Raw genomic sequence first — 12,458 nt, 5'->3', positions numbered from 1 at the left:
TGTTTGCCCGTCTGTTTCAGGTCAAAGTCTATAAAAATTCATGCTAACACTTCTTTTGTACAGTGCTAACACTTCTTTTGCATATTTCTATTACAGACAGTGATACCTTCACTTCATTTTCACTTTGCTGTATTAATTTGTTGCAAAAAAAGGTCCAATGGGCAGTTTTAAAAGCAATGAAGTATGAGGTGTGTGTGTGTGCGCACGCATGCATGTATATGTGTGAGAGAGCGTGTGTTAAAATGATTTAGGGGGTCATTCACACATTGTTTTTAGCATAACTATGCAAATAATCTCACTTGCGTATTCCAGGTTTGTTGTTCACACTATGGAACTGCATCTCTGCACATCTCTCTCAGTTCTGTTACTCACACGTGTCACTCAAATGAGTGTCACTCAAATACATGCGAATGTATTCAAAGCATGTTCAAGGCATGTAGAGTTTTATCCCAGTTCAACCCGGGTCTATTCGCATTGATTATTCACACAGCCAAGAATGTAAATCTTTTAGAAAAACTTGGAAAAACCCCCAACATCAATCATCTGTATAGCCCCACAATTGCTATCACATCCATTGAAACCTAAAATATTTTAAACGTTTGCTAGTGTACCAAAGCAACATTGCAGATAGTTCATAAAGTGGAATTAACGGTCAAGAAAATAAATGACTAGAATATAATTTTATTATTGAGGATTGGGTGTTGTCAAAAGTGTTACAAAGTAAGCTGCTGTTCATGTGCCAAGTTTTTTGGTGCTCAAATATTGCATTTTTAAAGGACTGGTTGTGAAGGCAACCATCTCAAATCCCAAAAAAATATAACAGAATTGTAAACATGCTGCTAGCCATGAGCTTTCTTAAATATAATTTGATGTTCCCTGATATATTATAGATTGCTCTATCATAGCTAACGCTAATGAGATCCAATTGGATTTAACTGCCTAACTCATAGCACTGATGAAGTTAAATTTCAAGGTAATGTATGCTATAATGCTCTGCTATAGAAGAGGCACGAAGTGTTCACTATATTCACAAATGAAATTACTTGCCAAATAAGTTTACCAGCAATAAGCCTTTAAGACGACTTCCTGGGATAAACAGAAAACAGAAAGGATTTGGAAGACCAAATTTAACCAAATACATTGTAGCTTGCCCAGTAACCAATCTTCTCCTTTTTTCAGGGAGATCTGTTTTCAAATCAGCAGGGCAAGGATGTCAAAGCTGATGGTCTTCAGGGTAAGAACAAATGCAGTTTCCCATCCAAAGTGGCTGTGGTGAGCTGTAATATAAAACAGAGAGTATATGACTGACATATAATGAATTGTTCTTGACAGACTCTTGCTGTTTTCTTAAAATAAAATAACAAAAAACAAATCAATGACTTAAAGATGAATTGAATGTATTGATAATACAGTTGGCCCTTCGTTTTCGCAGGGATCCATTCCAGACACCCCCTTCCCACGAAAACGCAGGCTTGCACTTATTAAAGCCCCTTAGGCTTGAATGGAGTGCATGTGTGCGTGGCAAGGGCATGCACGCCATTGCAAATAGCAGAGGTTGCCCCTCCATGTATATTCAAGGGCGCGGATCCCAGATCCGTTCATTTAGAGGGGCAACTGTATATTAAATTTATTAGTACAAGTTTTCTTTTTTTTCTTTTCTTTTTATTCAGATTTTTGTTCAATGTAATTAGTTATTATTACAGTGGGCCCTTGATTCCAAGGCCCTTCATGGATACCAAAATCTGTGGGTGTTCACATCCTATTATATGTAGTGGCAAAATATTTTCAATTATTTTTCAAATATTCTCAAATATTCATTGCAGTCTTATATTGCCAAACTAGATCTACCATCTAGGACAGAGTAGTTAAAAAAACTTTGAGGAGCATTAAAGTGAATATCCTGACTCAAGATAAGGAAGGGAGACTGTTCAGAAACTGAGAAAATGTTAAAGTACACGATGAGGTCCACACATTGATATCATTAAACATTTTATGAACATAAAGTTGCAAATATTTCTCCCAACCTTTCTCTTTCTCTTTCAGTGAGCAATAGACAGCTGAAAGTTTCTTTTGTAGGAATCACATTCCCCCCCCCCCCAAAAAAAAAATTGTTAGAAAAGAGCAAAAGGGAAAAATCTTCTTGGTGAAGGTAGTTGATATATATTTGCATGCATTCCAGAAGCCACTAACTCATCAATTATGTACCCACCACATTTTTTTCACTCCAGACTTTGGCTCTTATCACTCTTATGGATTAGAAAATTAGTTCAAGTACATTTTGAATTAATTCACATTTCCGATTCTTGAAAAAAGGGGCAGTGTAATGTCTTTATGCTTATGTCTGTGACTGTGCTCTAGAGTTAGAAACATTGACAATAACAACTGGAAGCTAGCTTCTTATTGCTGAAAAGAATTATCCACATGGATTTTTCATTGTCTCATGGAGATAATAAAAAACAGAATACAAGGAACAGTGGAAACATCTACCACAAATAAAATAGCTAGACAAAGGGAAAGTGAAGTATATCAGGAGTGAGAATCATATGTCCAAGATATGCTATGTGGTCTAGGCTGTTTCTACAGCCATCAGACTCCTCCTGGAATGTCACAGAAATTCCCCCATTGATGTTTTTTCTAACCTCCAAATGAGAATTGATGCTGTTTGAAGCTTCAGAAGCAACAATTCCTCTTTAAAGCAAGACACAATCCTCCAGTACCTAATTCTATCTGAAAACGTTTCCAAAAATGGATTTTACAAACTTAAAATGAACTTCCAGCTGATATGGCCTTGGCAGGCCCAGGAGGCACAAAAATGACCCTCACAACTTGCTCATCTCTATCAAAGGCCCCATTACCACTGGGCTATAAAGCGACAAATCTTACTGCAAGACACACTCTCCCAGCCTCGCAGGGGAAGGTAAACACAACCTCCCCCTGAAGAAACTTGCCAGGGAAACTCTGCAGGGTTGCCATAAGTCTGAAAGGAGTTGAAGGCATACAACAACAACAACAACAACAGAAGAGGAAGAGGAGGCACAGGGGAGGAGAAAGGAGGAGGAGGAGAATAGGAGAAAGAAGATAAAGAAGAGGAGGAAGAAGACAGGAGGAAGAAGAGGAGGAGGAGGAAGAGGAAGAGGAAGAAGAAGAGGGGAGGAAGGAGAGGAGGAGGAAGAAGAAGAAGAGGGGAGGAAGAGGAGAAGGGGGGAAGGAAGAAGAGGAGGAGGAAGAAGAACGAAGGAAGAAGAGGAGGAGCAGGAGGAAGAGAAATAAGAAGGGCCCAGCCGGCCAGCAACAAATTCCAACTCCCAGGACTCGGGGCAGGGAAGTGCGCACACACCAGAGAGAGAGAGGCTGCATCCACATTCTTGACACCCCCTTTCACTCTTTTCTGGCTCTAGGCTATGGAGTTCTGGGAGTTGGAGTATGTTGTCGGGCCCAGAGTGGAAGAGGAGGAGGAAGAAGAAGGGAGGAAGAAGAAGAGGAGGAGGAAGAAGACAATATACAATATTGTTCTATGACAATATACAATAGAAACCAGTCCAGAACATATTACTGAAGTGAGTCGTAATGCATCCCCCCCTTCCAAAAGACTCCAAATGCTTTCCTTACATACAAACCCATGGGAGAAGGAGTTCTGAAAGGGCCCTGGCTGCTTGAGGGTCTTGTTCTCCTGCTATCAAATAACTCCCTGAAAGCTTCCAAGACTCACTTTTCCCTCTTTGCTTTCCCAAACACAGCCATTCTTCTGTTCTACAAGCTCAACTATTTGACCTAGTATCCAGCAGGTTCTGTCTCCATAGCCCTCCTCCTGGCTGTCTTCTCAAAGAAATCACACAGATTACACTGCTTACCAATATGGTCATGTAATTCTAATACAGGGAGACCTCTGTATCCGTGGACTTGCCATCTGCTCATTTAAGCATCTGTGGACAACAAGCTGCCCATTGTCCCTAATGGAGGTGCATGCACATGGCTGCACCATCATTAGGGACAGCCCCCACTATCTGCAGTGGTGATGCGTGCATGTGGCCACACCACTATTAGGGACAACAGGGTTTCAGGTAAGCCCTCATCCTATTGTTCCTAATGGCGGTACAGCCACATGTACACACTACCATTTGGGACAACAGGACTTGAGTTTTCATAGATTTTGGTATCCGCTGGGGGATCCGTTCTGGATCCCCTGGCAGATACTGAGATCCCACTGTAATTTTCTCTTGAGACAGTAGAGCTTCTAGTTTTACTGATTGTGACAGAAGGAGAGACATCCACATTAATGAATTCCAGTTATCTAATTCACTAAAGCATATTTTTAATTTGAGTGTCAATTGAGGAATCTATTTTTTTCTTCTTTCTTGGCTTTACTTCGTGAATGAAGATTCAGGAAGGATTCATCCGTGCTTTCTACAAGCGTTTTGATGATGTTGGATGTATCCTTCGAGCCTGTGCAATGGATTTTTCTGGTGGAGCGCAGCGTGCACAGAACTGGCCTCACCCTTTAAACCAGAGGTTCATCTGCTGAGGCCTTGACAAGCATGGACGGTGGCAGCGAGGTCCTCGGGTCGTAGGTTTGATTAGAGTTTCCTTCTCATAGATGGTTGACCTTACAGGGTTAGACGAGCACCATCTGCCTGGGTTTAGGATTAGAGTTTTCCTTCTCCTAGGATGGTTGCCATAAGGCTAGAGAGCCCATCCTGCCCTTTGGCGCTCTTGGTCAGACCCTTCAGTTGTGACCTGTCGGGAGGCCCTACCGGTGGCTATTTTACCACCGCCAGCATAGCTCACAACTTCATTAGGGTACGCAAGCCTCTCTCCCACAAAGTCAGAGCATAGCTGGAGGGGAATAGGAGGCCGGAAGATGACAGTTAAGGAGGGAGGAGTCTCTTCCTTTAGGCTAGCCCTGGTGGAGCTGGGTCTGCCTGATCACTCCCTCTCAGGCCGAAAGATCACAGTTAAGGAGGGAGGAGTCTCTTCCTTCAGGCTATCCCTGGTGGAGCTGGGTCTGCCTGATCACTCCCTCTCAGGCCGGAAGATGACAGTTAAGGAGGGAGGAGCCTCTTCCTTCAGGCTATCCCTGGTGGAGCTGGGTCTGCCTGATCACTCCCTCTCAGGCCGAAAGATCACAGTTAAGGAGGGAGGAGTCTCTTCCTTTAGGCTAGCCCTGGTGGAGCTGGGTCTGCCTGATCACTCCCTCTCAGGCCGAAAGATCACAGTTAAGGAGGGAGGAGTCTCTTCCTTCAGGCTAGCCCTGGTGGAGTTGGGTCTGCCTGATCACTCCCTCTCAGGCCGGAAGATGACAGGAATCTATAAAGTTAGGTGAAACTGCTAGAAAAATTAATGAATTAGTAAGATAATGATTTGGCTCAATGAATAAATTCCAAGCTCTGCTCCTCATGGGCTAAAAATACATATTTCCTGAGATACAATATCTATACTGTAGCTCATGTGAGCTAGAGTGGGTCATAGAGAGTATTTGTGTTTCTTTTTCTTAGGCATTTTAATAGATATTGCTCCACTTATTTCCTTATAGTCACATCAGAAAAATACTGAAAAAAGGTCTTGTATTTGTTTAGCACATTAAACTGATAAACCAGAAAGAATTTAAAGCACATACATACACAACCTCTCTCATAAGGACTAGAGGAACAATTATGAAATTACACGTTTTGTCATTTTCACAATCCTAGGGCATAATTAGGGCCGGAGCAAACAGGTGCAAAAGAGTGGCTTGAGTCCACTCTGTCTATGACTGGGTTGAAACCTCGCCAACCACACGGCCCACTTCCAAAGCAGGCTGCGGCTGCAGGACCCAGCCGATGCCACCAGGAACTGAATTATCCTGGCTTCTTTTTGCTCCAGTCCAAAGGACTGGAGCACAGCTTCAGGTCAGCTTTGAGTCTCTTTGAAGGTGTGCATTGTTTGAACACCACAGCTCCAAAGCAGCTGAAACGAGTGGCTCCTTTTTGCGCCCTGGAAAGGGCATGAAAGCTGCGGCGGTGCGGCTTTACAGTGCTCCTTCAGCACTGTGTCATATGGATGCAGCACCAGAGGAACACTGTGACGCTGTGCACCATGTGGAGCGGCATGCATGATCACAGCACCCTGGGAGCAGAGTTGGGCAGTGTGTCATATGGACATGATGCCCCAACTCTGCCTCCAGGCCAGCCTTAATAGCTGGTCTGAACAGCCCCTGACATGTCAGATTCACAAAGGGAAAAGACACTCGCTTTAGGCAGCGGCGATGGCAGGGTAGTTTTGAAACTTTTGTGCAAATTCCAAAAACAATGATGAACTCTTGAGAGTTTTGAAGAATCCACAAGGTATTGTCTTGCCATATTAAGACAACCAATACTAACCCAAACCACTCAGTGGTATGATTTTATAATCTATCCCCTTGTTATTATCTGCCTTGGACAAATGCTTTCAGATCAATGCAGTTTGTCATCTTAAGGCACATGTGAGTTATCTCAGTCATTTTATGCACAGTTAGAAATGGAACAATAGATACTTTTTCACTTCTATGCTTCAGCCATGCAGACTGTGTAATCCTTGCATATCCTACAGTGCACCAGATGCCCAAAATAAAAGTTATGTAGATGTACCTTAGATTTATGCCTAGCAGCTATTCTGTTTGTAGCTAGAAGTTGAATCAACTCTGCGTTATGCAAAAAGTAGCTTTTCATGAAGAATCTTGTAAGAGAGAAGCCAACACTGAGCACAATAGCTTGACTGCTGGCAGAATTGCAATGCCAAGAGCATAATTCATAGACACAGCTCAAAAGTGTTGGTCTCACCACAAGCTGTTTCACATAACATATAATTAATGTACACATGCCATGAACATATGCCTATTATATAGGCATTCACACAGAGATCTGATGTTCATCATAGCTCTGTGGTGGCATAGACACAGTGGCAAATGTGTATTATTGTTGTTGTTATTATCATTATTAAAGTTTATTTATATAGCACTGTAAGTTTTGCACAGCACTTTACATAATCAACAAAACAAAATACAGTTAAAACCTGCCTGCGGCGTACAATCTACAATCAAAAGCAGCAAAGATTATAAAATAACAGTATCATTAAATAACTCTAAAACAGTAAACTGTAAAAGCAATACACACTTACACTTATCTAACTATCAAAATTAGGCTGGTAACTGGAAAGTTTCCCAAAACAAAATAATCTTTATTTCAGACTTAACATTCACTAAAGAAGTAATTGTCTGCAAATGTTTGGGACGAAGGTTCCAGCAGTGAAGAGCGAAAGGGTGAATTCAAGCCGAGAATGAGGAAACCCTTGGCTGGGTCAGGAGCCCTGAGCCAATGGAACATAGATCACGTGCAGGATGGTAGGAGGAAACAAGAGCAGACAAATAAGAGGGGAGTGGAATGTTAGAAAATTTATGTACTGCATTCTCCTTTCCTTCCTTAGATAGACAGGGACTTCCCTCTATCTGTCTCATTCTATCTATACATGTGACTCTTGTCACTCAGACCTAGAGGCTGTTTAACAGTCTCTCTCTCAAGATTCTAAACAGTCTCCTCTCAGTCTAAGATGGAGTAACAGTCTCCTCTGAGTGAGGTTAACAGTCTCTTCCTGCTATATTAACACCAGTTAGGATAGGATTTAGTTTGTTACGTATTTATTTATTAAAGTCATTATTAATTATTTTAAAAGTTGAAATAAGGAGCTTATAATGAATCCTAAAGGAAACAGGGAGCCAATGATGAGATGACAACAAAGGGATGATGTGATCATAGCAAGGAGCTGAAAATATAATCCTGGCAACAGAATGTTGAACAGAAATCAAGGGGCTGAAGTGGGAGAGAGGAAGCCCTGTCAACAGAAGGTTGCAGTAGTCGAGGCGAGAAATGACCAGGGAATGAACCAATGTCTTAACCATAGATACTGAAAGAAAAGGTCTGATTTTAGCTAAATTATAAAGAAAAAATTGCATGACTAGGTTGCAGCCTGGATCAGAGAAGTAAATGATAAAGACGAATCAAAACCAATGCCATGGTTTGTGCTTCCTTCACAGGGTGGATACAAATGTCTTTAACTTTAATTGAAAATGAATATTGTAAAGACAGCTTAGGTGGAAAAATAAGTAATTCGGTTTTGGCCATGTTAAGTTTCAGATGTTGATGAAGTATCCAAGCAGAAACAGTTGGGAGACATGATGAAACTCTCTGTTCAAGTTCAAGGAGAGTTCTGCAGTAAAAAAAAAGTACAGTTGGGTGTCATCGGCATATAAATGGTATTGGAAACCATAGGAGCTGATAAGGTTACCCAAGGACTGGGTACAGAGGGAAAACAACAATATGTAACCATCTCGTGTATGGAGCAACTGTAGTAAAAGCTATAAGTAACTTTTTTTTAATGGACTCTTCTTCTAGGTCACTATTCTAAAATTACAGAATTCCCAGGTTACTTTCCTTAAGAAGCCGCCTCAAAATCTTTATTTGTAATGGGTTTGGTGTGTGTGTGTGTGTGAGAGAGAGAGAGACAGAGACAGAGAGAGACAGATACAGAGAAGGTGCAGGAATGCAATCTCTACATTAGATGTTTAAAACAAATCTTTATAGAGGTTACAATAACCTGCTATTTTGATGGTTACTTTATTTCTCATGTTTCTGATGGAAAAACATGGATCACTTAATTAGTGGAATGATCATTATTATTCTGCATTGTTTTTGTTATGCTATAGCGCCCTCTGCTGAACATCCAACAGGCAGAGGTATAAATGAAATGTACACCAACTAACTTGGAAAAACAAAAAGGAAAAAGAAAAAAAGGAATAAAAAACAGACACAAAATCTTTTGACTTCTGCCTCACTCCCAGCCACCCCTCAAACATGCACAATGGATCTGTCTTTGTCCACTTCTCTGTCTCTTTATCTGAATAAGAAGAACAAGTGGGTATTCATTCTTGTTTTCAGTCTTAATTTTTTATTGTTATTTTAAGGTTTTCATTAACTATTCCTTCTTCATTTTTGTGTGATGTTGCTGTTCATTAAGGCTTTTCTTCTTGGTCTGTTGTACTTTTTTAAAAATACATTGTTTCCTTTGGCTCCCCCCCCCCATTCCATTTACAGTATTTCTTTAATGCTAGCAGTCATTCAACTGTATTATGATTCTTAGCTCTCTTCTTTAAAAATGTGGCCAACTGCCTCAATGGCATTTCCTCACAGTTGAACATGCAAAATCCTGAAGATTGATCTCTTCACACTCCCAAATCTCCTTTGTGTTCTTTTATCTCACTGTTTTTGGATGATTCTTTACTTCATTCTACACATGGTAAGTCTGCAGTCAGGTCTGTTTTTTGTTTGTTTTACATTTCTCACATTGTACACATTTTTGTTTGTTTTACATTTCTCAATATGCATTCCTGGCCTGGCATACTGTTGTTTGTTGTTTGGCCAATTCACTGGCTTTGTTTTAGAATTTGGACAATTCCTTCTTATACTTGGCCAGGTGTTAAAGAAAGTTCAGAACTATTCCCAAAGTCCAGTTAATAGTGTGACATATACACAAGACAGCTACTAGCTCTGAGGCTCAATGAACAAGCTTTTCAGACCATGGCATCTAGTATTCTGCTCCTCTTCATCTATAAGGGCTCTGTACGACTTTCATCTGAAATTCCCCAGACATAATAGAGTTAGGGAGGGTGCTGACGTAGAAAGCTGCAGTATTCATCCTACACTTCATAGAAAATCTCCAGGAAAGATTCTAGAGCAGATCATTAAACAGAGAGTCTAAGGCAATTCCATAATCACAAAAACATGGGTTTCAGAGAAACAAGTCATGCCAGACAAACCCGATCTCTTTCTTTGATAAAATTACCAGCTTGGTAGATGAAGGGAATGCTGTGGATATAGTATATCTTGATTTCAGTAAGGCCTTTGACAAAGTTCCCCATGACATTCTTGCAAACAAGCTTATAGAATGTGGGCTAGACGAGGCAACTGTTATATGGATTTGTAATTGGTTGATCGGCCAAACCCAAAGGGTGCTCAACAATGGCTCCTTTTCATCCTGGAGAAAAGTGACCAGTGGGGTCCCACAGGGTTCTGTCCTGGGAACAGTGCTATTCAACATCTTTATCAATGACTTGAATGACAAAATTAGGGGCATACTTATCAAATTTGCAGATGACAGCAAATTAGAAGGAGTAGCTAATACCCCAGAGGATGGTATCAAAATTCAGAATGACCTGAATAGACTAGAAAGCTAGGCCAAAGCTAACAAAATGGAATTCAACATGGAGAAATGAAAGGCACTGCACTAGGGCAAAAAAATAATAATAATAAAAAATAAAAAATAAAAAATGAAATGCACAGATATATGATGGGGGACACCTGGCTGAATGAAACAATGTGTGAAAGGGATCTAGGAGTCCAAGTAGACCGCAAGTTGAACATGAGTCAACAGTGTGATGCGGCAGCTAACAAGGCCAATGCGATTTTAGGCTGCATCAATAGACATATAGTGTCTAGATCAAAGGAAGTAATAGTGCCACTATATTCTGCTTTGGTCAGGCCTCACCTGCTTTGGTCAGGCCTCACTTCAGTTCTGGGCACCACAATTCAAAAAGGATGTGGAGAAACTGGAGCGTGTCCAAAGGAGGGCAACTAAAATGGTAAAGGGTCTGGAAACCATGTCCTATGAGGAATGCCTTAGGGAGCTGGGTATGTTTAGTCTGGAGAAGAGAAGGTTAAGAGGTGATATGACAGCCCAGTGCCACAGCAACAATGCAGCCCCAATCCATCCTGGAGCCGGCCCAAATAGGAACAGGAAAGATCTCCTCCTATTTGGGCCAATAAAAAGGCACCTTAGGCAGGCCAGCCACACCCCTGGGCAGCTTCGGTGGCATGCGGTATGTAAACACCAGACCCCGAGAACGTCTTGAAGCCTCCTACATGTGGTCAGCCAGGCTGCCTTCCAGATGTCTTGGGGGTGTGCGGCATCTAAACACCACACCCCCAAGCCATGCGGAAGCCGACTATACTGGCTAGTCTGTTCTGGCCCTTAGACACCACTCCTAGGGGTCATTCACACTACAGCATTTCAGAGTTGTTCACACTGTGTCCCAAACACACCTGGTGCGGGGGATGGTGTGGTGATGGTCTTGCTCCTAGAACAAAGCTAGGGTGACTGGTTACAGCATGTATGTTTAATAAAAGCTTTCACAAATCACAACTGTGTAACTTATGTCCTTTGCCCAGGCAAAGCAAGTGAAGTGCTTGCGTGTAGGGTACAATGTACTCTCACAAACAGAGTTGTTGTTTTTTCCAAAAAGGGAACCCTAGATGACACACAGAAAAGTGAAGACCAAAAGAAGAAGAAGAAGAAGAAGAAGAAGAAGAAGAAATAGAAATAATGACGCAGTACAGACCTCCCAAAAAGGGAGGCCTCCTGGTGCCTTCCCTCCCTCCCCTTGCAGGGAAGCCGCAGCTGCCAAACTCATTACGCAAGTACCGCGCAGTGCCGTGTGGATGCTGTGCGGTGCTTGCATAACAATGGTGGCACCCATGTGTACAGGGCACCGCCATTTTGATGCCCTCAACATGTGCTAGGGTTGAGGGACGTCTGGAAGCGCCACCCCAAGGCAATTTCCTTGCTATGCTATCTCCCATAATATCAAAGGGATTCTTGTATTCATTTACATTACTGTCACCTAGAGGCATTCATATTACCTCAGATAATTTGTTGTTGTTGTTATCTACCTTCAAGTCAATTGACTTATGGTACCCTATCAGAGAATTTTCTTGGCAAGTATTTAGAGGAGATTTGCTTTTGCCTTTCTTTTAGGCTAGAGAGTGTGACCTGCCCAAGGGGATTCTGGAGGTTTCCATGGCTGATGGGAATCATACCTTGCGGTCCAAAAAACCTAGTCCAGCACTCAAAGTCTATACCACGTTGGCTCTCCCTGGTAATTTACCCACTTAAATATTTCTTTTTGTCATCATAGAAATTTGTTTCCTCTGTGCTACACAATATTTTTTGTCTTCATACAGCTTTATATAGGCTTTATAAAGTATGCTTAATATATATACTGTATATTTAAGAAACCTACCCTAATGTGTAACTTCTACTAAGCTAGCCTGAAAAATGAATAATGGTTTTCCAGCCACATTTGTAATAGACATTTGTAAGTTTATAACATATATTTAAAATTCACATGGCTGAAAGAGTGAATGTGGGTTCAGTTTAGGTTTTGTTTTTGATTTTTTTTTTTTTAAAAGACGATGACTTTAAAGAAATCTAATACTGTTATCCTCTTTTGGTAAAAAAAAACACTGGTATGGTCATGCTGTTACTATGACATCATTCTCTTCATGACAGTGCCTTCTTAATGAGAAAAACAGGGAGAAATTGTTTCTAAAATGAAGGGGGAAGTTACATAAATGATATAGAATTTGTACGAATTTTGGTTCTTAATATCCTATGCT

At 41.2% G+C, this 12,458-nt stretch overlaps 1 protein-coding gene across 1 annotated transcript in view; it reads right to left on the bottom strand.

Annotated features, from left to right (window-relative positions):
• Positions 1-672: 672 nt before the first annotated feature.
• WDR27 (WD repeat domain 27) overlaps positions 673-12,458 on the bottom strand; it is a 118,172-nt gene continuing 106,386 nt past the window's right edge. The window contains exon 26 of the mRNA XM_089529977.1: positions 673-1,277. Coding sequence (XP_089386103.1) covers positions 1,230-1,277 — 48 coding nt within the window. The 3' untranslated portion in view covers positions 673-1,229. The remainder of the gene's footprint in view (positions 1,278-12,458) is intronic.

This window comes from Sceloporus occidentalis, unplaced genomic scaffold (assembly GCF_023333645.1).
Source record: "Sceloporus occidentalis isolate IW3139 unplaced genomic scaffold, rSceOcc1.0.p SCAF_6, whole genome shotgun sequence".
NCBI classification, from domain to species: Eukaryota; Metazoa; Chordata; class Lepidosauria; order Squamata; family Phrynosomatidae; genus Sceloporus; species Sceloporus occidentalis.
Note: the sequence above shows the minus strand (reverse complement) of the source record. Positions and strands in the feature narration are given on the sequence as shown.